The sequence below is a fragment of the Nesoenas mayeri genome (genome assembly GCF_963082525.1).
Source record: "Nesoenas mayeri genome assembly, chromosome: 15".
Taxonomy (NCBI): domain Eukaryota; kingdom Metazoa; phylum Chordata; class Aves; order Columbiformes; family Columbidae; genus Nesoenas; species Nesoenas mayeri.
Genome location: NC_137559.1, coordinates 3,878,591 through 3,905,228, shown reverse-complemented (window position 1 = coordinate 3,905,228; position 26,638 = coordinate 3,878,591). Strand labels below are relative to the sequence as shown.

Genomic DNA, 26,638 nt, shown 5'->3' with positions numbered 1-26,638 from the left:
GGCTTATAAATTATTTTTATCTGTTCCTATTTAATGTTTATTACCTGGCAATCCCTACCAGTAGTGGGGTTTCCTTAGTTGGACTTAGTCACTTCGTGCCACTGCATGTGACCTTGTGTCTTTCCTTTTGGGGTGTCTCTGGTGTAGGAAGCCAAGCTGGGCTGTGTGCTGAGGTGAGAGGGTGGGCTTGGATGTGGCTGCTTGTCCTTAAATTGGAGCTTAAGCTGATGCTTTTGGAGGAAAGAGGCTTTGCCAGGTTTGGGCTCTGTCTAAGTAAATGTAAAAGCCCTGGTATCAGAACCAGAGGAGGGTGGCGTTGCTGTGACTATGAGAATTGCTGTGTTTGGTGTCCTCGTGGGCTTGCAGCAGCTGTAACTTCTGTTGCCTGGACGTTAAGTTGTAGTATGTGGTTTCATTTAGGTCAGTGTCTCAGCTGTGGCATGTGAGGATGCTACAGAGCTCTGCTTGGGGCAGGGACCTCCAGCATCTCATATGCTGGGGACAAAATGTATAGTATGGGCTGTTGGTGGGGGTGTAGGGGGTCCTGGACCCCTCTGTGTGCAGTTGTGACCTGACGCTGCTCTGTCCTGAACCCCCAAAGGCACGTGAAGATTTTTGGCTGGCACCTCTGTCAAAGCTGCCAAGATGCCAGTTTTGGCCAAGCAGAGTGAGCGGATGAGGCAGTTCAAGAACAAGGGCAAGAACGCAGCTGTAAGTACCCACCTGTGCCAGCCCCTTGGGACAGCGTTGGAGCCCATGGGAGAGTCTGTCTGTTGGCAGGAGGTGATGTGAAGGTTTCTGGAAGGCAATTATCCCCAGACCTACCTGGATGGGGGTGCTCTGCCAGCAGGGATGCTCAGTGAGCTTTTGAGATGTGGTGTGGAGCTGGCTGGGCTGGGAGGAATGCAGTGGCACAGGCAAGGGGGACATGAGTTCTGGGTGGGTGACTCTGAGCTGTATTGATGAAGGTGCTGGAGAAGGGAGATGGTTCAGCTCCAGCCTGCTGAGCTCCTGGCAGCAGCTATCCCTGCGTGGAGGGGGCTGGTGTGGGATGTCAGCCCGCAGGATCTGTCATCTTGCTTTAAGCCAGTAGAGGAGACAAGGGTTTGCCTTTCAGGTTCAGCAAATCTACTTTCAAAATAATCCACTGGTTGCTGGTTCATCCAGCAGCCCATGTCCTTGGGAAGCACTGAGAGGCTTCTCTCTCTCTCCCATCTCCCACACAACCCTCCAGGCCATAGCAAGGAGCTGCCTGGGAGCAGATGCTGGTCCTGCACCCATTGTGTAGGACACTTGGGGCAGAGGGTTGAGTGAGCCCCTTGGAGACCTGGGTAATGTGACACTGGTGGCATGGTGCCTTCTCCTCCTCTCCAGGACCTGCGGAGGCAGAGGGTGGAGGTGAATGTTGAGCTGCGAAAGGCCAAGAAGGATGAGCAGATCCTGAAGCGCAGGAACATCTCGTTCAGTCTGATGGAGGAGAACCTCTCTCCAGAAGACAAAAGAAATGAGGTGAGTGCTGGGTGCTCTGCACCTGGGCAGGATCAATGCTGCAGCTTGTGCAGTCAGTATCATCTCGTCCTTGGACCACTAGCAAGTCCAGCTCAAGTGACCTGGGTTAAATGGCCAGTGCTGTTCCTGATCACCATGCCCAGTGTTGGAGTGGTTTAGACTCACCAGCCCTTTTCCTGGAGATGATGTCCCATGTGGCTTCCCTCGATGACAGGTAGAGCAGGCTGGTGTTGTGGCTTGCTGGGAGCTGGCAAAGCTCCCGTCTGGTTCCCTGTGTAGTGAGGAGTAATTACCGGGCTCACAGGGCCATTGTGGTGTGTCAGTGACTCCTTCTGTGCTTGATTATAAGGATTAGTTGCCTGGAAGGCTTTTGTGGATTCTCTGCCTCCTCTCGAAACTGCATTGCATAAAGAACAGACATTGCTCAGATGTGAAGTGGTGACTGACTTGGGTCTAGACGGCTGATGGGCTACGGAGATTAAACCAAAGGGAGCCCTGGCTTGTTCTCTGACTCTGAATCACTCCCTGTGACACAGATTGTTCAGTTCTCCTTGGAGGAAATTGTTGAAGCTGTGAACGGGAGCGATGAGGAGCTGCAGCTGCAGGCCACGCAGGCCACCAGGTATGCTGAGGGAGCTGCGGTGCATCCTGCCAGCAGAAGGCATTTCTTCCTGGTTGAAGAGATGCCAAAGTGGGAAGGAGCTCAGCAACCTGAACTGCCCTGAGGAACCTCAGCTGGGGCTGGTTTTGTGCCTTGCTTAGCTCTGTCACAGTCCTGGGCAGGGACCTGTGTGGTTGGACCCAACCAAGGGCTTGGCTGTGGCTCCTGGATCTTCTCCCTGTGCTGGGTCAGAGACCACATTGGTCTCCACAAGAAATCAGCTGCTGAAGACTTGGGCAGGACAAGGGCTGGAGAGTCTAGCTCTGTAAGAGTCAATGCTGAGCAGGCCTGTCCCCGGCTGGGGGTGGGGGTTGGAGGGATCACAGGGTGCCACCATCACCCAGCTGGTGGCAGGGATGTCTCTTGAGCAGGATTATGGTCTGCCATGGCACTACATGGTTTGTGTGATGTCCTTTCTTGCAGGAGAATGCTGTCCAGGCAGAAAGAACCCCCCATCAATCAGATAATCAATCTGGGGATCATCCCCAGGCTGGTTGAGTTCCTGACCTGTGCTGACAATGCTTCTCTGCAGTTTGAGGCAGCCTGGGCACTGACTAACATCGCTGCTGGCAACTCCGACCACACCAAGGCGGTGGTGGAGGGAGGTGCCATCCCAGCCTTCATCTCCCTCCTGTCCTCCCCACACATGCACATCAGCGAGCAGTCTGTGTGGGCCCTGGGCAACATTGCGGGTAAGTGGAGGTCTCCAGGCTTGGGGGTGTGTGGAGGGTCACTGCCCAGGTCCTGAGGAGCTGGTGGTATTGATGCTCCTCAAGATAGCTTTGTCTCCAAGCTGCTGCCCCTCTTGAAACCCTTCACTCCTTTCACATGGCCTTAGAGCCTGCGATGGTTCTGCAAGAGGGTTTTGGCCTCAGCCAAGTGCAAGGTTCCATCCTGCTGGGATGGTCTAACCCACTAGTGTTGTCCGTAGTGAGAACAGGACGGGTTATGTCTGGTTAACCCAACACAAACTAGCCATGATGGCACTCCAGTCTACCTTGTAAATCCTCCCCACTGGAAGATACTTAATGGTGTGTGGCTGGTGAGGAAGCCCAAATCACCCAGCCCTGGCTGGTGCCTGCAGGTCTGCCTGCTGTTTGACTGTCTTGTGACTTGGGCAAATGCAATAAATGACTGTTTTTAATCTGTACAGGTGATGGTCCCCTATACAGAGATGCTCTTATCAACTGCAGTGTGGTTCCTCCCTTGCTGGCTCTGGTGTCACCTGTAACTCCAGTAAATAACCTTCATTTTCTTGACTTAGCAGCTCTTAATCACTTGGGTACTGGGTGAATGGTGGTCTGTCATCTGCCTTACGAACAAGCAGCTGTTTGTATAATTGAATGAGACCTTGTCCTAAACAGCTTTTAATGACTCTGTCTCTGAGCCATATACAAAGCTGGGGATGTCAAGGAGACAATATTCAATGTGATGTCTTCTAGTCTTAGCTTTCCTACCCGGCTTCAACCATCTCAAGCTAGGAATTGAATGAAACTGGTGCAAGGTAGACTTGCATATGTGTGTAGAAGGGCTGAACTTGCCCTTCCAGCTTCTTCCTGCTTCTTTTTGAGCAGCTCTAAGCTGCTGGATTGTTCTACTCACTCTACCTGTTTCATCTGTCTTCTTCAAATAAGCCTCACTCCTTATTAAGAAGGCTGCTTGATAACATCTCTGAGCTGTAGGGACCAGAAGCAGGGTGCTACTTCTTCCTCACTTGGTACTACAGTGAGGATCTTACACCTCCCTTGTGTTTCAGGTTGGGTTCCTGAGGAACATCACATGGACGCTGTCAAACCTCTGTAGGAACAAGAACCCCTACCCTCCTCTGGATGCGGTGAATAAGATTCTGCCTGTCCTCATCTGCCTCATGGAACATGAGGACAAGGAAATAATTTCTGACTCCTGCTGGGCTGTTTCCTATCTGACTGATGGCTCCAACGATCGCATCCAAATTGTCCTGGATACAGGGATTCTCCCAAGGGTGGTGGAACTCATGGCCAGCCCAGAGTTGATCATTATGGTAGGAAACAATCTTCAGTCTTTTTTCCCTTGATGTAGGAACATCTGGGGAGGGGGAAGGTGTGTGTCCTTACTCTGGCTACCATGGCCTGCTGTCTCCTCAGACTGCACTACTATCTTGTTGGTCAAGCCTCTACTCTCTGTTCCAGCTCGCTGTGGCTTGTAGGCTGGATAGACTGTAAAGCTGCTTAGAGCAAAATAGGAGGCTGATGGGTCTGTAAATACAACAGTAATCACCCATGATGCTTTCCTTATTTGAAGGATCAAGCACTTAGTGAGGGATCTCACTAGACTTTCTGGTGTGTATCCCTCAAGGTAAGAATTCTCATATCTTCTAATCTCTGTCTAGACTCCAGCTCTTCGTGCCATTGGGAACGTGGTCACAGGGACTGATGAGCAGACCCAGGCAGCTATTGATGCTGGTGTCTTGGCTGTTCTGCCCTGTCTCCTGCGACATGCAAAGCCAACTATACAGAAGGAAGCAGCGTGGACACTCAGTAACATTGCAGCAGGGCCTTGCCAGCAGATCCAGCAACTCATCACCTGTGGATTATTGCCACCTCTGGTGGAGCTGCTTGATAAGGTAAAGGGTGGGTGCAGCACTGCAGAAACAAGGCTGAAGTTCATGAGGTCTGTGATGCCTTATTTGTGAAGCACTCAGTGTGTGCCTGCCTGAGCAACCTCTTTCAAAGCTGTTGATCCTTGTAACAGCCTGGGCACTTAGACTTGTCAGTACACATGCATGAAATCAGGGGTTGGTGCCCACCCACCCCTGAAAGATCTAGGGAAGGTGGGTCAGTCCAAAGTGAACATGGGGAAGTGGTTATCCTCACCTTGCACTGATCATGGAGTGATGTTAAAGCCTGGGAGAGTCTTTGTGTTGCTCTTCCAGGGGGACTTCAAAGCTCAGAAGGAAGCTGTGTGGGCTGTGGCCAACTTCACAACAGGAGGCACTGTGGAACAGATGGTGGAGCTTGTCCGGTCTGGAGTCCTCAAACCTCTGCTCAACCTGCTCTTGGCCAAGGACAGCAAAACTATCCTGATCATCCTGGATACCATTTCAAATCTCTTCTTGGTAAGATCTGCTATCTCTTGCATTCTTTCATCAGAAAATCAGCAAGATGTGAGCCCTTGTGTGGCTGAAACAGCTCCTACAGGAGCTACTGATGTGTGGGAGTAAGAGTTACGCTTCATGTTGTCTAACTTGTTCTTTGGACACCCTCAGATTGTCCAAAGGGCTTGATAAGATTAAGTCTCCCAAAGTGTTCCTCTTTACCTGCTGTGACTTTAGTCTCCTTCTGGAAAGTAAAGTCCTGCTGTGACTTTTGTTGCCTTTCTGGAAAGGAAATGAGGTTGTGTGTGAATCCCTAAGCTGGACAGAGGTGAAGGTCTGGCCGATATGCAACTGCAGAGAAATGAAGTGGTTCTGGGGATATTTTTACTCCCTTCTAGCTGATGTTTATGTGCCTCTTACTTAAAAGCCTGTTCCTTGTAGCACCTTCAAACCAGTGAAATGGCTTTTGCAAATGAAATTTTGGGTGGCAGGTCACACCTGTTGCTTCTCAGAGTATGGATGTAACTGAGCAGGGTTGGGCCAACTTGTCTAGTTGGCACTTGAGCCACTGTGCAGTAATCCCAGTAGGGATCGGTTAGCTGCATCCCTGGGACTGGGTAGGGACTGTTGTCCTTAGACTTGTAGATCAGGGTCTTACAGTAAAGACCATCTTGTACCCTGTTACTACTGTGATGTGATATTTTTTTCCTGCGTGGTTATCTGGTGTCACAGGCAGCTGAGAAGCTGGGAGAGACAGACAGGTTGTGTCTGATGGTGGAGGAGCTTGATGGTTTGGAGAAAATTGAAGCCTTGCAAACCCATGAGAACAACACGGTCTACCGAGCTGCACTGAATATCATAGAGAAATACTTTTCTGGTGAGGTATGTGAGCTCTTGCTGTTTCTCATTTGAAAATATGAAGATGTTACATAGTGGAATGAGGCACAGACTTTAAGGAAGCTGAAGTGGGATGCTGGAAGAAACCTCTACACGACTAGAGTAGTCCTTGGAGCTTGTTCCAGTTGCTTTTAAAGGTCTGTAAAAGAAGCTCCAAGTTGTTGGCTCATGAGTTGCACAACAGCTATAGATGCCTTGATAGCATCTTGCTGCTGGAATTTAAACCAGCATCAGCTGGAGTTACTGCAGTTGCTGATCTGAATACCAAATGTGGAGAAGTTTCCTCCTTTGGAGCTGAGCTAGCTCATCAGTATGAGTGGAAGCCTCCTACTCAGCTGATAACCATGCTCAGGTTGCATCTGGATTACTTGACCCTTCTTATGCTAATGAACTTATGGAAAAAGTGTACAGGACACAAGCAGCAGTTGCAAGAGTCTTGTCTTAGAGTGAAGCTGATCTCTCCTGCTGCTGTAATAAGCTGTTTGGGGTGCTGTTTTAACAAGAATGAAACAGTAAGCTGCTGGAGGGAAAAAAAGCAAACTCTGGTACAAAAAGCTTCAGTTTAAGATACAGAAACTAACTGAAGGCTCTCAATTTTATTATAGGAAAATCCAGATCTGGAGCCTGGGACTGGCCAAGATGGACTATATGATTTCTCGGTGAAGAAGCAAGACTTCAACTTCTGAAGACGAAGCACTGTATGGCTCTGAACTGGTGGGTGGAGGTGTCCTGGGTCAAGCTCAGGCATCCAAACCAAGAGGAGCAAAGACACAATCTTTTTACTTCTGAAACTTATCAATAAATTGCACTTCTGGCTTTGTACTTCTTGCCCTGGATATTTTTTTTCCCTTCTCAAACTGATGTTGGAAAAAAGGTCTATAGTGTTTGTGTAGTGTCTAAGGCCCTGCAGAAATGTTTTCTGGGTGGAAAGTGCAGCCAGAAACTTTCTCTGCATTAAGCTACTGGAGAGCTGGGTGTTACCATCAAATCCAGCTGGGCCTCTGTGCTTGTGCTGAAGTTTCTAGGCTAGACTTGGAGTGGGTGAACCTCTGAATAGCTGTTTAAGAGGTGTTTCACCTTCCACTTGGGAGGAGGTGCTCCTAGCAGAGAAGTTGGCCAGGGGAAGGTGGGTCACTGTCACCTGTGTGTCCTAATCCACCCCTGTGGAAGTATTGAGTTCTAGACAAAGCAGCTGCTGAGTTAAATACTGGTCCTTTGGCAGCAAAGCTGTGTTGGAGGCAGCTATTGCCATGGGAGCTGTAGCTTCCCGGATGCTGAACCCAGCCTGGAGCCCATTGATCCAGAGCTGCCCTTTGATATTGGGAACCTGTCTCTCAGGTTTCCATGGCTCTTCCCTCTCTCCCAGCCCTCCAGCTTTGGTCTCTAGCTGCAGGCTGAGCAGACGGTGAGGATGGAGTTGATGTGGCTCTTGAGTCCGGTCCTGTGTCTATCCCTACAGCTATAGGTACTGCTCTGCTAGTGGATGCATTGCACAAATACGCTGCAGGTCCCTAACCCTTGTAATGCTGATGGACTGTGGGAGGCTCTACCCTTCAGTGCCCAGGGGTTGAAGGTATCTCAAGGGCTTTTCTCCATATCTGATGAGGGTGGCAGCTTCCTGCTGCTGGCTCTGGGGGGTTTGACTCTTCAAAGTGATCCTGGGTGGGTTCAGGGCTTTGCTTCCTCGGCTGTAGTGGGAGGTGATCTGACAGATTAGGTTTATCTGAAGGGAAAAATCTTCTCTCTAGGAAGCAGAACCACTTCTTCCAACCCAGAGGATTTATGCATTTCTCCCCACACTACCTAAGAGAGAAAAAAATAAAGGGGCTTGGGAGTTAAAGTCTGATTGTGCTCTGTGTCCTCCAAGGAGCTGGGTTATCGCTTGTTTAACACTAAAATGCTGGAGCTGATGAATTGCAAAGTGCTTCTTGAGTTTTATTTCTTGGATCCAAAGCTCTGAACTTAAAACTGCAATAAAGCAATGCCTGAACACGCCTGTGAAAATCTTTGTTTGTGCCTATGGGTTGACACACTCTGGCCTGGCTGTTGCACCTTCTGACTGCTGACAGGGCTGATGCAGCATCTGGAAAGCGGTCAGATTTCACCGGGTAAAATGAATCTGCGGCAGGTGCTTCCTCAGTGTAAATGGAGACACAGACCGGAGCTGGGTCTGTGCGGCCACCCTGACTTTGGACCACGACAGGGCTGTCCCCTATGGGCGCTTGGGCAGTGTGGCTGCTGTTTGCTGATGCTCTGCTGACTCAAAGCAAGCTGGAAGAGAAAGGGCAAAGATATTTGACTTCTGTTTCCTGTGTGTGCCGGAGATGAGCTTGTGGTAGATGCTGTTATGCAGAGCCCTGGGAGCAAAGCTGCTCCCTTCCACCATCGTGTCCTTAAGCTGCAATAAAATAATGTCCCTCTAGCCTTGAATGTGATACAGAGAAAAATATGCCCTTTTGCTCAAGATTATAAGTATGTGTCTATTGTTCTGAGCCACTGGGCAAGGAAAGTGCAGGTGGTGTTTGGGGTGGCACAGCTGCTGTCATTAGTGATTGTGCCCCTGTAATGGGTGCTGCTGAGGCCAAACCTCAAACCCTGGGGTCAGTTTTGGGCTGCTCACAACAAGAAAGCTCTTGAGGTGCTGGAGCGAGTTGAGAGAAGGGAACGGAGCTGGTGAGGGGCTGGAGCACAAGGATGATGGAGTGGCTGAGGGACCTGGGGGGTTCAGCTCTCCTGCATCCTCCATACCCCTCTCTGCACCCCCCATGCCACAGCCATGTCACCTCTACACCATGTCCCATGCCACCCCCAGGTCCCCCATGCACTCTGCACATCACCTTACATGTCACCCTATATGCCACCTCCATGCAGCCCTATTTATCCCCCATGCCACCCGCATACCACCCCGCATGTCACCCCGTGCACCCCTGTACACCAGCCGCGCCACTTTCCACGTCACCCCATGCCGTGCTGTGTGCGACCCCCCTGCACCCACACACACCCGGTATGTCACCCCTCGGCCCTCCGTGCCGCACCCCGGGACCCCTCATACACGCTCCGTGTCACCCCTGCACACCCCCTGTCACCACCCAGCGCCCACAGGCCACGCCCCGCCTGCTCCCCCTCGCCAGGGGGCGCTGCCCCTCCCTCCCAGCGCGTCCTCCAGCGCATGCGCCACACCCACTCACCCACTCCGACCTTCCCATCATGGCGGCGCGGTCCGGCCTCGCGGCGCGGCGTGCTGGCGTCACAAGCCTCGCGACGTGCGCGGGGCGGGGCCGTGGGCGTGGCCAGCGCGCTCTCCGCGGCCGGGCCGGGCCGGGCGGGCGCGTCGGGCTGGCGGCGGCGGCGGCGGCGGCTGAGGCGAGCGGCGGATCGCGGAGCCCGGGGCTCAACGGCATCGCCACGAACGGGCGGGCCCGCATGGGGGGGTTGCGTGGGGCCGCCGGTTGATCTCGGCGTTTGCCGCCGCTTCCCGGCGCGATGTCGAATCCCGGTACCCGCCGGAACGGCTCCAGCATCAAGATCCGCCTCACAGGTAACGGGGCGGCGGCGGCGCCGTGCGTGTCTGTGTGTCTATCTGTCTGTCTGTCTGTCTCCTGAGGCCCGGTCTCCCCTCTCCAGGCCGGGGAGGGGGCGGCCGCCCGGCCTGGCGCTGTGAGGGGAGGGGAGGCCGGGCCCAAGGCCGAGACGGCGGCGGCGACTGAGCTCCGATCGTTCCTTAACTTTTATCCGCCGGTTCTCGGTCTCGCTTCCACCTCCGTGGCCCGGTGGGGCCGCTCTTAAATCTTATTTATTTATATTTTTCCTTGCCCTCCCCGCTCCCCGCGCTGTGAACTGTGAACTCCACCGGCGGCCTCAGCCCTGTTGGGCTGACACAGATTGGGGGGGGCGGCTCTTTGAGGGGGCTGTCCCTGTGTCCCCCCTTCCCTCCTTCCGGCAGGCCAGGCACCCTGCTCCTTCTTGGGTCTCTTCTGTACCTTCCCCTCGGGGCGGTCCCTGTGACACCCACCCCCTTGCCCCTTTCTGGGGTCCCTCTGTACCTTCCCTGGGTGGGTGGGGGTCCCTGTGACCCCCCCCAGCAGGCCAGGCCCCCCCTGCCCTTCCTGACGTCTCTTCTGCACCTTCTTCTATGGGGTGTCCTTGTGTCCCCCCTTCCCCCAGAGCACCTTGTTCCTTCCTGGGGTCTGTTCTGCACCTTCCCCATGGATGGGGATCCTTGTGACACCCCCGGGCAAGCCAGGGCACCCTGCCCTTCCCAGGGTCTCACCTGCCCCTTCCTTGGGAGGATTTCCAGGCCGCCTTCCCCCCGACTGGCTTTCAGCAAAGCCTTTTGTCATTTGCCTGCCTTTGCTGTAGTGGATAAACCCCCCAGCCTCCTGTGTGCCGAGGAGGAGAACTCGGTTGCTAATGAGACAACATGCTTTTAGTTGCTTTTAGCATTTTTTTTTTCCTCTCCTTCCTCACAACTCTCACACAGCAAGTTGTGCATTCGACTTTTGAATTTCCTTCCCCGAGCCAGAGGTGACACCGAAAGCAGAGAGTGTCCTGCCTCCTTACGGGGCCTCTGCGGGGGTGCACGGGTGGATAAACCAATTTATGTTGCACCTTGAAAGGTCTGGATTAAGTCAGCTGGAAGCTGCTCCGGTCGATGCCGAGGCTGCTTCTTTAGTGGGAAGACACACAGTTTCTGCTTCTTGAGGCTGCTGTTTGAATTATTAATAAATAAGGCCCAACTCGGTCTTTCAAAGGCAACAGGTGGATGGTTGGAAATTTCTTGGGCTGAAGGAGCCGCGGTGCTACTCCAAGTCACCGGCATCGATCTACGTAGAGCTGCGGTTGCATAAAACATTGTCAAATAATGAGAAAGCAGCTCTAGTTATACTTCAGTTACAGGTTAACTTGCTTCTGGCGTATAACACAATCAATCAGAAGCAGCTCTTAAGAAGAAAAAAAATCCTGGTTTTAATCCTTTTTTTGATTCTGCGCTGCTTGTGCTTTAGAAGACCAAAGGTTGTGAGGATAATGTAAATCTGAAAATCCTTTTCGTGGATGTGAGAAGGCTGAAAATATTTTTAGGATGTATGGATGATGTTTGAAGTGAAATGAGTTTTGTGGCGATGTGTACTAGATGTCAACTCGGTCATTAATGTGGTTTATTTTTATGCAAGTCAGTTAATAAAAATGCTGTGAGTTAAGTAACTTATGCCGTGGTCGTAGCCCTTCTTCTGAGCTGGAGGATGTCATTTAAATAACGGAGAAGCTGTTGGGTTTCATTTTAAAGGCTGAATGCTGCATTAAAGTGCTTTTTTACTTTTAGCATGCACTAGTCTTCTAGCTGAGAATGTTTTCTGGAAGTGACTGAAGTTTCAGTTTATTGAGCAACTTAGTGGATTATTATTTTTTACTCTCTTTTTTAAACTATATTGAAGAAACATCCTGCTTGCTCAGACACATCTTCTGGTTTTACAAGCGCGAAACCTGAGTGGTGTGACAAAAATTGCTGTATTTAATAAAAAAGAAATTGCTCTGGGAGAGGTTTAGCTTTAGAATCGTTAGGCAATGCTGTATTCTTGGCTTTGCTGAGGCTGGCGTGCTGACTTACCTGTTTCAAAGAGCTGTAGCTCACATAGCTTTGGTGTTCTCCTCTCTTTCGCTGCTGGGAGGTTTGAGTGGATTGGAATCAAGACAGAGGACCTTTTCTGTTGTGATTTACTACTTGCATTGTGTTTCCTGGGATTTAGAAACCATTTATGTTTTGCATTACTGAAAATAGCTGTGTAAGTGCTGCCCAGGCTGAAGGTGCCTGTGAGTGCTGTTTTGTAAATGGGAAGTGAACAGTGGAAGAATCTTTCGTGCTTAAATACATCATTTTTTTCCTTGTATATCAGAAAAGTGTTTGTATTAGCAGTGTTGGGATTATTTTATTTATGTGAATATATCTAAAAGTTCTGGATCCTCTGATTATCAGAAAGGATGATCTTCCAGCTTATACAGAACGGTGTCAGTGCTATCCTGATACAATCATGCTGAAGTAAAATGGCAAATAACACATCCTGGTTAGAAATATACAAAATAATAATTATAATTTAAAAAATCAGCAATTAGGTTGGATGGCAGGATAAATTGACTTTGTGTGCTATGGATCGCAAACACGCTGATCTCTCATGGTATCTCAGTTTCTCCAAAAGCCCATTCCTCTTATTTCCACTGGGGCTTCACCACTGCTGGTGATGCAGGAGCCAGAGGTATTGCTGGCCTTGTCTCTGGCCACTTGGAGCAGTTCTAGGCAAAATAAGGTAAAACTCGTTAAATCCATGGTCTCTTTGTATCCGCACTGTCATCAGGGTAGTGCAACAGCGGCGGAGTTATCCAAACAAGGATGGAAATAATCGAGTGGTATAATGAGCGCATGTGCTGGAAACATCCACGGGGACGTGCCAGGTCAGGGAGGAACACGATCCGCAGGCCAGGGGACCTTCCTGGAGCACGTGTCCCTTTTTTACTGATGCCCTGCTCTGAAACCTTTGTTTGCTGCTGCAGTCGCTGCTCCCTGGGGAACTTCCAAAGGGTTCATCATCTCCAAGGCTTCCAGGCGTCTTGCTCATACTGTTATGTCACCCAGAAGGGCTCATGAAAACTGCCATCTCATTGTTCCAGGTAGCTCGCAGGCGAAGGTTGCAGATAGAATTGGAAAGACCGTGAAGAAGTGGACTAAACATGTAACCGTTCTACCAAAAAAAGCTGCAAGTTGTGTTCTGGCTTCATCGGTACCGGCTTTTCAGCAGTGTCTCAGCTGAGGTGTTAAAAGCTGGCTGGCTTTTGGTACCGCTGAGGAAAGGTTGGGAAGGAAAAAATGTTACTTTAAGCTTTACGGATCACTTCAGAGCTGGAGCAGGGAGCGGGGAGCATCTCCTGCATAAGGCCAGACGGCTGTGCTGAGGGCTGATGGCAAAACCAGCTTCTTTAACAGAAAAACCGGAGTTGGTGTAACAGGACAACACAAAGAATTGTCTCCAAGCATCTCAGTGAGCTTCAGAATACTCGAGAGTGTAAAAATGTGTTTATCCTGGGCAGAGCTGGCTGCTGGTTGTCATCGGGGAGGTGTGAAGATGATGATGGGGAAGTGGGTGGTTTCTGTGGGGTGTGGGGAAGGGTCAGAGGGGATTTGTAGGCAAAAGGTTTGATTCCCGTAGGAAAGGTGGTGGTTGGTGCTCAGCAATGGAGAAGGGAAGAAGGTGATGCAGACGAGAATCCTGAACGCCCCTTCAGTTCACTGTGGTCAGCACAGTTTAGGGAAGTCCCGTCTACAAAGTCTGACCAGTTAGTAGCTGGTAAATGGGTGGCTTTGGGTCTTTTATTTGTAATTTAAGGAATACATAAAAGAATCCAGTGGCTTCAAGTAGAAAATAAAATATTACATTGCCTTAAGAGCAGTGTTTGCGTAGGATTGTTACAAAGGCCCGGGTTAAAATGTGTCACAAATGTCAGTGTGTTTTGCTTCGCTTTCATGACTGATGTCATATTGATCAGTGCAGCAAAGTTAACTGACCGATCAATAGCAGCACTAATATTGGTGACCTGCACAGCTTTATGGCCCGTGTTCAGAAACAATGAATATCTCTGTAGGGATCTTTATATCAGACATCGTAAATACTTGATAGGTTGTCTGTAGTTTTATGTTCGTGCATGAGGAAGACACTGGGTTACAGATGGGGATCTCAAAGAGGTTTGGGGCGTGTAACTATGGGACTTTAAGGAAAAACAGCAGAATAATCTTGCTTTCCTGGGGGAAGTGGAGAGAGCAGCCTGTGCAGCAGCCAGAGTGGGATCCACAGAGCTGCATTTGCCTCTGGGTGACCTATGGGTAGCGAGTCTCCTGTTTTTGTTCCTCCCAGTAAGCCAAAGCTCTGCCAGCACCATTGTCCTGGTGGAAGTAAATTAAATCTCCACAAGGAGTTCGTTTGAATATCCCCCTCGGGAAGGGAAAGTAGAAACAATAACTACTTTCTTCCTAACTTGAAACTTTTCTTTTCTCAATTGAACATCTTCATATAAAGAAATGCAATTTGGGATGTTTTGCGGTTACTTAGTGATTTCTTCTACCGCCAGTCGAAGAACAGTTTTCTCATCCATTTCCTTAAATGGCTTTATCACATTTCTAAAATTTTGTAGCATCATGCTTCGTGTTGCAAAATTAAGCATCGGTTCAGGGGTGGTATAAGCAGTGTTTCCAATTTCTCAGCCAATTTTACACCGCGGTGTCACATACACCTCTTACTGCCAACAACTCGGAAACTGCTAAAACTGCCACCGTAAATAAAGCAAAACGAGACCCCTCGGTGGGGTGAAGAAATACAGGATGGAAGTACCATCCACTTGTGTTTTGGAGGTTTACGTGGATTGCTGCCCAACTTGAAGCAAGTCCAGTTGACACGCTTAACGTTGGATTAATTGGTTAGATTAATTGCTGCTATTTATGGTTCTAGAGTTAACTACTCACTCGGCTGCCTTGTTGGTTGAGATAGTGTGATAGGGCAGAGTGGTTTGGAAAAGATGGTTAAATCAGTCGGTGCGATACGCTTGGGAAGCTCAGGTATATACACAGCGGAGCAACTCACTTTAAGACTTGAGTGAAGAGAATATGAAAAAACAATGGCTAGAAGAGACTGTTCCATCTGCCATCTTTTTCCCTAAATTAGGAATTTTATCCTTTTTGGTATGTTTTTCCATGGTGATTCCTCTGGAAATGGCCAAAATATTACTGTGAAGAGGAACAAATTCTGGAATATCACTGCAAGCTTTTACCTGTATTAATGCTTTGATATTTTTCATGAAAGCTGATGCCAATTTATTCTCCCAGAGCAAAACAAGCTTATGTTACCGTGTTGCTGGAAATGCTTTGTTCTTTCTTACACCAGCAGTTGTGGGGAGGGAAAAGGAGTTGGTGAGATCTTGAGTCTCGGGATACTGGTTGACAACCACCGTGATGTTTCTCCTGTTGTGAATCTGTTCAGGTTTTAGGTTATGTATATTGCATGTAGTCCTGGATGCTCATGCCAACACTGAGATGCCTCCTATTTTGATGGTGAGGACGGCGCTAGAGTTGATTGACTTCTAGTGGTTTACCCTGATATACACACTAAAGAAGGTGAGACGATATCGGAAAGCCCAAAGTTAAGCCTGCAGACAGTCAACATTGAGCACACGTGTGGCCGCTGGTAGCGAGGAAGCTGCGCTGCTCTCGCATCATGGTGTTTCAGGTTCTTACAAACGGATTCCTGCAGATATCGCTGCAGTGACTCCAGATGTTAATCTCCCTGTCAGTCTGCTGACCCCATGGCCAAAAAGTTGTCACCCACCGTGAGAAGAAAACCTGTGCTCACGCTTCAGCTACTTCAGTGCAGATTCAGCTTCTCCATGTAAGTCTAGCTCAAGAATTTAAACTAAGGTGCTGGACTTTGAAAAGCTGAGGTGTGTGCATGTGTTGCCTTCTGTTAGGAGGAGTTGATTTTGGGAAAGAAAAACAGAAAAGAGAGAGTGTAGTGATTCCTTAAACCAAGCAGCAAGCTTTGCTAAAGCTTGTTTATTGGCATATATCAATTTATAAAAGATTTATTTAAGTATTAATGTAATATAAGAATAAACCAGCACTATGTTTGCTGAAGAAGAGTCAGTAGGTCCATAACAGGTTAAGATGCTGTGTGTTTATAAACTTCTTCACATCTCTTTGAAGGGGAATTCAGTAGTTCCAGAGAGGAGATCCCTGAGGATATTTTTCTCTGTTTTTCATCTCTGTCTTTCTGTGTGAAACTCATGCAACACAATGGGAGGACACTGCAAAAATGTTGAAAGTTTTTCTTTCAAATATTCTCTTATGAACTGGCAACTACATTGGGAATATTTGGGGCTACAGGAACTGGATGATAAATTTGACGATACTCTAGTTGAATTGGCAGAATAAGCGTGCATGCTGTTTTAGAAAGAGTCTCTCCACAGGGCTGTAATAGCTTGATGCCTTCCTCTTCAGTAAGTCATTTTTGTCAAGTTAAAGGCCAAAATTCAAACTGGCTTGTTGTCAAGGGCACTAAGCACAGCAGGCAAAAATCCCCAAGGCTACCCAGTTCACAGCGCAGATAGACAGAGCTGGCAGAGCGTGGTTTGCTCTTCCTCCCTTCCCCCAGCAAAAGTCCTCTTGCCTGTTGTTTGGTTTTGTTTTATTTCTTGAGGATATGGCCACAATCATGCATACTAATACAATTTAGCAGAAAGCATTTAAATGGAGGGTTTGTTCCTCTGTTTGTGAGTAAAACAATCCATTATTGTGTGGGAGTAAGGCTAAAATAATGCACAATGCCCTCAGTGAGCGCGTGGCACTGCGGGCTGCTGTGCCCTTCCAGCTGTGCTCACCGCTGCCCTTCCAGCTGTGCTCACCGCTGCCCTTCCAGCTGTGCTCACCCCTGCTGTGCAGTTCCAGCTGTACTCACCTCTGCCACAGCTGGAGGGGATGGCCCTGGGCAGAGGACCCGGCTCAGCATCGCGGCCCTTGGCGTTGGCCGTTGTGTGATGAAGCAGTTCAAATGAGTTAAGCTTATAATCCAAAATCGTCCTGTTACGACAGTCAGAAATGATGGGAAATCCTGTGGAATTACGTGTGTGTATTTTCTATTTTACACTTTGGTTCCTGATTTTCTTGTCAGAACACACAGCAGCCCATTTACAAATAAAGGGTGATGTTAAACCACGCTATTAACTTCAAGTATTATTGACCACCAGAATACTCCAGGAATATTATGTGTCCCTGAATGTCCTCACTAATGTGCACTTTTATCCATGATTGTTTTTTTGAATGGTAGATGTTTCTTTCTCAGTTGATTATGAAGAAGCCCTGCTGAAGAAAATAGAATTTGATGCTCTTTCTTTCATCAACAACATGGTATTATCTTTCTTGTGCTGTAGTTTTTGCTTTTATTGGTAACCTGTAGCAGGTAAAGAAATATTTTTCAATAGGATGCAGTCTTTTTTCTTCAAGTTGAGGAGGTCTTTCTCAATATGTGTCATTATTTGGGCTAAACCACCATTTTTTGAATGAGCAAATTAGGAGGAACAGTGTTTTCTTTGACCTTTTCATATGTTTGTGTTTTTGCCTTCCACAAAACCTGCCTATTTCCTCTAACGGTTAGACTGAAATAAACCCCATGTGTTCTTATCAATTTAAACTTTCCATCTCTTGTTTACTTCACAAAATGGCAAATTAAATTTGCATGTGTTAAAATCTCTTCTGATGAATCTCCCTAGTTTCCAGGACACTATATGAAAAGCCATCCGTTATATTTGTCTCCTTAAATAAAGGTTAAAAACCCATTGAAGATAATTGTCTTTTTATTTATTCAAGGCAGCTGCAAACATCAGGCTGAACTCTCGTTTTTGCTGGTCCTGACTTTCCTTCCTCACAGCCCCAGTGTCTATTTTGTCTTTATTACATCTCCAAATAAACCAGACATTACAGCAGAAAATTGAGTCTCTGTGGTCAGTTTTTTACATCTTTTAGTATATAGTGTGTATGACCCTAAAGATTTCTTGAAAAGGAAACATCTTTTGAAATGTATGGGCTGTATATGGAAATGAACTGAGTGTATGGATTGTGCTGTCCCTTTAACATCTTGGGATTTTTTTTGACTACACAAGCGCAGAATTTAGAAGAGCAAGGAATTTGGGTTTGATTCAGACTTGCATTAAGTGATGTCCTTCCAGGGAAGCCTTGTTCGTTATCCTTGCAGCTGGTGTCGTTTTTTGGGGTTTGTATTATTTTTTTAACCTGTGCATACATTTCCAAGATGTTCAGGGAACTGAATGTTAATAGGCTTTTTTTGTTCCTAGATGTATTAATTAGATGTGTCTGCTACAGCACAATAAACCAGCACAGGTATGAGAGTCAGTCTGACACCAGCATGTAACCTCTAGATCTACTTAGGGTAATGAAATCAATTCCAATAATTATCAGTAGTGATTTTACCTGCTCTGGTAGGAGACTTAGGCAAACAAAAGAAACATGTAAACAGGCGCTTTTCTGCGTTGTGTTGTATAGCTTAAAATTAAATACCTTCTCAGAATTAGAAAGGTCTGTCTAGTAACAGGATAAATAATACTTCGGTATAATCCAACTTAGACTCACAGTCACAAGCGTGGGGTGGTTTTTTTGTTGTTGTTCAATCACAGAAGTAATTTGACTTGTCTACAAGTAATGTTTTGATAAACTTGAATAGAAATTAGCAAACCAGCCATCGAATGAGATTTATAAAAAGTTGCTTGGGAAAATGTGTTGTAAGCAGTCTGCAATTCGAGGCATTTCCTTCGCAGGATGCTTATCAAGTCTGCATGTGCGACTTCCAAATGGAACTGGAGCGGAGACGAGAACTATTTTTGATAGAAGGGGAAAAAAAGGAAAATAAAAAGCCCAGTTGGGAAGTAGTACCAGTTTTTCTTTTTTTATCATCGCCTTAGGATGTAAATCCTACGAGTGTGCAGAGAGAAAACAGACTTTGAAACACCAGAAGGGATCAGATGAATCTGTGATGCTCGAGATGATGCTGGTAGCGTAAACGTGATTGAAATAGTCATTGTAGGAGTGGTGAGTAAATAGAGTGGAAACCTTTGGATAAATTGATTTCTCTTCGATGGTCCGTATACCAAGTAAAGGCAAAATGTCCTGCTTGTTTCTGTGACGTGTCTTCACCAGGGGGGCTCTATCAGGCGGAGCAGCTGATGATTTTAAGGGGTTTTTGGATGGTTTTGCTTCCAGGTGGCAACGTAGAGCCCTTTTTTATGGTGGCAGCAACCACAGCCTCGTGCAGGAGGTTCTGCTCATGGGTACCAGCCTCTTCTGCTGGGCTGGAATTAAGATGTTGAAAGACCAAGCGGAGAAGGATCCAGCAAATATTTTTGCATGGTTTTCTTCTAGATTGGAAAGCCAACATTAATCAGTTTTCTAGGCTTTTGGTGCTTTCACAAATCAGCTGTGAAACCTGGCACACGGGAGCTGTCTCCAGATTTTGGGAGGTGGTGCTGCCTTAGTTCATCATCAGGCTGATGGATAAACTTGTGGGACAAGCTTCATCTTCTTTTCCAGACCGAAAAACTACCAGGCTGGAAAAGGGATCACACCTATCATTCTCCTTTAACTAATTGTTGGTTCTTCATCTGATTTCAGTCAGATTTGATAAGGACAGAGGTGTGATACTGGGGTCTCCAGCTTGGTAAATGAATCTCCTGTCCCGGGTGTGTGGACAGGAGGTGTGGAAGAGGAGCTCTGAGCTGTGAAGGGGAGAAAAATACCTCTATTAAGTCCACCACGCCTCTGCAGATAAATCAGGATCATGAATTAAACTCCTAATTGCACAACCAGACTGAGCGTGTTTGGACTTTTCTGGGGTTTTTTTCTCCCAGAACTTCACTTCGCCGAGGAAAACATCCAGATGACTTTATCAGGCACCTGTAATAACACTCCCTATGTGTTTGTTTTGACTTAGGGGTTTTGTTTCGCTTTTTTAACCCAGATGAAATTGTGTGTTAATTCCTTACACAAAGATGCATCTGCATCCCGCGAGCGCGTCGCTCCCAGCACCAGCCAATGCATCAGCCTCCTACTGGCAGTTTTTAATTAAAAGAGCAGCACTATCACTTCAAATTAGTGCCACACAGTTTATTTTAGTAAGGAGTGAAATGGTGTTTAAAGGTTTTTCTCTTATGAAAATAGTTTATTAGATTCGGCTATCTTTCGGTTCTATCTGGGAGTTGTATCAGATTCCTAAGTGTGCAAGTCCTGTTAGTGACATGAATGCAGATAAAAGCTCTGCTTTTAATATCTCAGCTGTTTGATAAATAGGCATCAGCCTTTGAAAAAACAAACAAACAAAAGCCATTACATATATTTCATGGTTCTCACAAAGCACACTTTAGCCTGTTTTCAAGTGCATTCCCTGTGTGGAGAAGGTAGTGAAGAAATAGATATTTCTGAGAGCTTCTGTGTCGTGAACTGTGAAGACATGTTTCCTGTAATCCTGTTCAGGGAAATTGTTAGGCCTCCGTTATACTAAATTACTGTGAGACCAAGTAATATAACCAGAGAGAGCGGCCCTAGTGAGAATTTTCCTCTAACAGCATTTCATTTGATCTGGAATATTAGCACTGTTAACCATCCATGCGAAATGTAATGTATCGAGTCTGTTTAATCAATTTAAAATGGAAAGCAAACGTCTTAGGCTTTGACTGAACCAGCTGTCCTCATAGTTTTTGTTTTGGTTTTTTTAATGATATTAAATTTTGGACTTTGGGTACATTAATATAGCGGTTTGATAAAAACCTTTTTGTTCAGAACTTTCTTCATATTTGTTGTTGCAGGATCCTACAGCTGAGTGGTGTCACTTGCATAAAATCCTATGGCTGAATATACATACACTGAGGTTGTTTAGGAAGAGACATCGGGTATCCTGGAGCAGCAGTGGGATTGTAATTTATTGACCTAGTGGACACTGAGGTTTTGGATAAGGAAAATAGCAAACAGTTGCTGCGACAGGCAAGGCAATGAATGTATAATGTTGAGAAAATCGTAACCAAACATCCTGGTCAGAATAATGCACCGAAACATTTCCATCGAGATCCCAGCCTTTGTGACTGTGGATGCGCTTGGCGTTAGAAAGGGGGTTTCCTTTATTGAGTAGCTTGAAAATTCTTCTTAAAAAGATTGCACAGGGTGGGGGGGGAATCCGTATATGTTGCGGTTAAGGCAGCGTCGAGAAACTAACTTTGCAATGAAAGCGTTTGTTCTTTTAATTTAAAGAAAGGTTTTCACTAGTACATTACATGCAAGCTGCACATTATCTGGTTTTGTTCTAAACTCTAGTTTTATTTTGCTCTCTGAAGCCAGGCTGTAACTAAAGCATTCCCAGCATCTTTTGGCCGGAGATTCAGTCAAGGATGTTTTTCAAGAAGATGGTTCCAGCCTTCCTTGAAGCTGCTCCAACGGAAATTTCCTTCTATAGTGTGTACAGTGACACGAGGGAAGTCGCTACTTATGGTCCACAGCCTTAGCGACGTCCTCTTGCTGTTGTCATGTCCTACCATGCCTCATGTGGAAACAAATGGAAATATTTAACATAGCTAGATGGTACAAGATAAGGGTTGGAATCGCTCTGTATCCAGGATGTTCTGCTTGAGGTCACTCAACTCACGAGTTGGTTGTTGGCAGAATAATATGGCTACATGTTTTATGGGCTCGAAGGAAAGGGGATGTGTCGATGGCCGCAGGCAACAGACCTCCCTGCCCACCTCCCGACTCAATCGAAGGGTATTTGCCATTGCAAATTGGGTTTTCTTACTCAACCGTAGATTGGCTCTGAGCGGTTTGTTTTGTCATTCACCCCTGGTGACTGTCAGTGGCGCTGGGCTGAACAAACAGAGACTATTGATCAAATTTGAAGTCATTAACTTGGCAGTGTAAATAGATGCTGTCCTATATAATTAGAACAAGGGAGTAACACATAGGCTGATACGGCTTTATTCTGAATAAAAGCCTTCTTTTCATGAAATCTTGTTTGGTGCTATTCAGCTCTCAGTTTTGTGCCTCCTATAGGTCACACAAGAACTGAACATTTTGTTTAAAATCCCTAAAGTGAAGAGGATGTTTCTGCTTGTGTAAGATCGATAACGCTGATATGATGCAGATCTGCTGAACTTTGGTACTAATTGGAAATTGCGTTTGGAAGAAGGGGGTGCTAACGTGAGGTTATTGATTAACCACGTCCATGCAGAGCATGTTTTGGGGAGGAAACCCCTCGGTACCCCCTTCACCTCCAAGCGAGCAGCGTTGCTTCCAGCTCTGAAGCAGCAGCAGTTTCTGATTGTCCATCTCGCTGCCGCTCAGCTGAAACACACGCCTGGTAGATCCAGATATTTGTACTCAAACACAGCGGGTGATTAATTATTTCTGAAGGAAGATGTTTCCGTTTAATGGCAACAACACTCCTGTCAACCTTCTAAACCCATTTTAACGTTTTAGATGGAGCGTGGCCATAAGACACGTGGAATACTTTGCCGTGCGAGCACTGGATTCCTTGATGATCTATTCCAGACTAGTGTGAACGCACTGGCACGGAGCAGCAATAATCTCATTGCTCGTTACAGCTCCCGCGTCCCGCCGCTGCGAGTCCCTCGAGAGCGAGCCCATTCCGGGCAGGACGGACCCACATCGACCCGCAGCTCCTCGGCCAGAGCAGCGTCACGTGCGGCTCGTTGCCTGGAAATCAGACGAGAACTGATGTAACTCAGTTCATGCAGCGTTTGCATGACCCCAGCCAAAGTGCTCGGAGGGATTTACCGCTTGTGTGACTAATGCGCGATTAGGTGGATTGTGGAGAGCGTGTCTACGCGCTTCTTGTAGACGAGACTTGTCGTATAGTAACGGCAGCAACAAAGAAGTCGCTAAGGCGCCGTTCTCTTATTGTAGCTCTTAAATGGCACTGGTTATAAAACCAGATTTATTTTTTTTCTCTACATAAAATCTTTCATACTAAATCCTAGGAGAGTTTGTTACCCAGGTATGTTTTTCTTGCAACAGACGGACTACTATAGAAGAAAATAGCGATTCTGTACTTTCTTAATAGAAAGAACACAAGTAGGTGAATAAATGATAAAAATTTAGCTTCCAAAAGCTATGAATATCTCTGTAATTGTGGTCTTTTGTTTGGAACTAGCCTCATTTCTGTTGTATTCCCCTTCCCCTCTGCCACAGCTTCCTTGCTCTGCACACACACACACAGACCCCAGTCCGTCCCAGTCACGGGTGACACTGGTGACACTGGTGTCACCTCCCGCTTGGGCGCTGCTGGCGCGGGGCCGGGCTAATCAACTCCGACGGCTTAATTGACTGGCAGGTATCCAGGGCTCACCTGGAGCACCCCCGCCCTCACAAACACCAAAAATCTGTGTTTGGTGCTTCCCCTGTTTTGTCGTCGTCACACAAGGTGGGTTTCAGCCGAGCTCTTCGAACAACTGAAAAAAAGCTGCTTAAAGAAAGCAAAGAGCGGCTCGTAGCATCTTTTCAAAAGGGATTATAACAGCCTGAATAATTAGGAAACAAACTACCAAAGGTGTTAGCTTTGAAAATTTCCAGGGATTAAAAACAATCTTATAAATCAGTTTGGTTCAAAATCAGAAGTGATTCTAAGAATTTAATTTGGGCAAACACAACTTTTCTTTCCTCTTCCTGAATTTAAACTTTGCACCTTTTATTTCAGCTTTTGTATCTGAAGTTACTAAAGTGATTTTTCCCTTTTTCTAGCTGAGCACTTCATCACTCTGAATTATTTTTTATATTTTACCTGGGCAAAGTGTAATTTTTCCAGTTTTTTGCATATGCCTCTTGAATCATCTGGAACCCGATGGATATAATTTGAATAAGAAATTGTAATGGAGACACCAGTTGCTGCTCAACCCGGCTGAATGGACTTGGGAAAAACACTGGATAATGTTTTCTTTGGAACCCTGTTCTGTTCTCGTCATGCGGTGTCAGTCGTATGTGACAAATAAATCCGCTCACCTCCTTTTTAGTCCAGATTTGCTACCGCAAGGTATCCAGGTGGTGTTTTGAGCAACTCTGTGGAGGTTTTTTGCGGTACAATCTTTATTTGACTAAGTGTTTTAAAGCAAATGCAGTCTTCCCGTTTCAGTAATCTGTGCTCTCTGTTCTGTATTGACAGCAGTTGAAACCCGGCAAAAGAACGGAGGTTAAACTGTGCATTAAACATTGTGTGTGCAAGAAGTGGTACCAAGGTAATCACCAAGAGAAGTCAGTAACATGTTTAAATCCATCTAACGCGGGCAAATCCTACACTCTGCCCCACAAGACACGAACAGCGTTTAGAGCTCAGTACTAAGATCCAACTTAGGATCAAAACTTTGTTTATTATGGGCTATTAGGCTGTGCCTCTTCTTTCCAGCACCAACTTGAACTTGATGATCCGTATGTTTGTTATCCTCAGGTTGATAACGACAGCCCGGGGAGAACCAAGTACTTCTGAATTAATTCCAGCTGGTCCAATTTTGGGCTGTCTGTTCGCTAAAGTAGCCTAGAACAAAATGGACTCGTTGCTCTTTGTACACTGTTAACTCTTCACTGAATATTGACTTGCACTGCCCTCATTTTTAAACCTGAGCTTGCTCTCGCTCTGGTCAGAAAGCACCACTCCATCTCATCTGTTCGTTATCTTTCTTACTGCAAAACAAACACTAGATTTGCGAATAAGGAAGGCAAAAGCTGTAAGAGCATGAAGAAGCTGCTTTGGCGGTGAGGCTTAGAAAAGCTTTATGTGACAAGACTCAAGGCTTTTTATGTTTCCAGCCATACACGCCAAGAAGCACTCAGCACACCTCAGCTGGAATCCCAGCCTGGAAAACAACTAGATGCGCTAGAAATTAGGGGAAGTTTGTAAGTCATTAGTTAACGCAAGGTATGTGGTTTTAAAGCAGCGATACGGTACCAATGCCTTGCTTGGAAGAAAGAATGCTTTGTGTTTACCTGCAAAAAAATTGGGGGTGTTGACTGTGCCTCTTGAAAAGTCAGGCGGTACCTGTTGGAATTTGTGCTGGGAGCAGTTAGTGTAGTTGTTCGTAGTGCTAGAAGAGGTGCTTGTAAGTGTGACTCTTTGCAGTAGATTTCTAGAAACTGCTTTGTTGTAAGACTGTCCAGTTATTAAAGAGATGCAAAATGAGTCGGAGTTCTATTGAAACAACTTAAGCCCAGTGAACCATTTTCCCTGAGGTTTGTTATTTTAAAATACATGATGTTCTATAGGCTGAATTTATTTGTCTGTGGAATTTCTATATTGGAGATAGTTCAGTCCAGTGTTTCAGAATGAATGAAGAAATGTGGATTCTTGAATATTGTGGTCATCACTGTTACATACATTTAACTACAACTTCTAAAAATTGCTCAGGCAAAATTTGTTGTTTCTTATTTTCAGTGTTTTAAAATATTTTACATATATATATACATATATTTTTAGTTTTGCTGGCATCAGCAGCGTCCTAGGTCACCTAAGCAGTTCCCTTCCAGCTTCCTGCTCTTGGTTCACAGTGCAGCTTTGGTTTAATACCGAGTTTAACAGCCCGACTCCAACCAGAGCCAAACCGGTATATTTAGTTTCGAGGCAACGTTCCATGTGAATTGTTAAACTAAACCCCTTCTGCTGATACATTTAAGCCCTCATGGGATGAACTAATAGTTTACATAGTTTACAACTTACACATAACCTAACGCCATTCATTTTTTAAATAACAATGTTCCTGCTTTTAAGCAATCTTACTTAGCGCTTGATGAAAACCAGACATTTATTTTGTACTGTTTATTTAAATGTCCCCGTTGGAAAATTTTGTTCCTATAAAGTTGATTTTGTACCTTACTTAGTTGCAGTAAGATATCAAAGAAGCTCAATACTGGTTCTGTCTAGGAAACTGAGATTGAGGTGGTGTTAAATGGTGTTTGGTTTTCCTCCTTTACAGTGGTGTTTAACATTCAAATTGCTTTGTGGAAATATTGACACTACCTGTATGTGGAGGGCTGTAAATACCAGCCACTCATTGGAGATACAAAACATATGGTTTAAGTTTTAAACTGAAAAATACGCTTCATTTTAGCTTGGATGCTTTAGACTTTTACTGTTTGACAGAAATTCAGTGTTCCTATTGAAATGTTGCTTGGCTGTATCTAGTCAAACTTTGCCAAGATTTTCAGTACCGACGGTTCTACTTTCACAGGTTTTACATGTTTTGCAGTGAAAGGTCAGATGACTTTTCTTCTGCTTGCTGCAAAACAGGCAGATATTTTGGGGCAAGACGACATGTATATGAAGAGACCTGGAGGTAACACTGGATTAGAAAGAACAAAAGCCGAGTGTTCTCTTCCTATTATTTCAAAAACATTTCTGCTCGTTGGACAGGACCCCAGGGCTGGATCTGTTTTAATTGGTCTGATTGCTTGGGCTCTCTGCTAATTCTAGGTGTATGGTAAGCGGCCGCAAATGTGTTGCTTCTGGTTTTGGTCTCTTGTTCTGTACTTTTTCCTCCTTTATAAAGCAGCAGAGAGCAGTTGTGCAGGTTTTCCTCCCGGACTTAGGAAATGAATGTCTTGTAAAAGCTCCAATTAATTAGATGGGGTTTTATGGGGGGGGAAAGCTGCTGTTAATACAGAAATGTAACTTGAGTCTGACAAACTGGTTATAAAACATATACTTGTAGTAGTACTATGCGTAGCACCGTAGAGAATACTCGGGGAGACGGGGAATCTAAATTTCAGTGTTTTATGGTGAACATAATATTTATTGAAAAAAGCCCTTTCTGTACTGAATTAGTAAGCAAATGATCAGTTGCACAGGAGAGTTCTTATAAGTAATGAAAATATGGTGTTTAACACTTTATACATTTAACTTATGAAAGCGCAGATC

General features: G+C 46.2%; 2 protein-coding genes across 4 annotated transcripts in view; both read left to right on the top strand.

Moving 5' to 3' along the window:
• Positions 1 to 645: 645 nt before the first annotated feature.
• KPNA7 (karyopherin subunit alpha 7) lies at positions 646 to 6,826 on the top strand (the record flags this gene model as incomplete). Its single annotated transcript, XM_080353947.1, has 10 exons — positions 646 to 711; positions 1,375 to 1,509; positions 2,046 to 2,131; positions 2,594 to 2,862; positions 3,324 to 3,406; positions 3,927 to 4,190; positions 4,539 to 4,772; positions 5,082 to 5,264; positions 5,976 to 6,125; positions 6,746 to 6,826. 10 exons carry the CDS (start codon positions 646 to 648, stop codon positions 6,824 to 6,826), a joined length of 1,551 nt encoding a protein of 516 aa, XP_080210073.1.
• A 2,629-nt stretch (positions 6,827 to 9,455) lies between these two features.
• Positions 9,456 to 26,638, top strand: part of SMURF1 (SMAD specific E3 ubiquitin protein ligase 1) — a 44,758-nt gene continuing 27,575 nt past the window's right edge. For all 3 annotated transcript variants that reach the window (XM_080354295.1, XM_080354294.1, XM_080354293.1), the window contains exon 1: positions 9,456 to 9,678. In XM_080354295.1, coding sequence (XP_080210421.1) covers positions 9,624 to 9,678 — 55 coding nt within the window. In that variant the 5' untranslated portion in view covers positions 9,456 to 9,623. The remainder of the gene's footprint in view (positions 9,679 to 26,638) is intronic.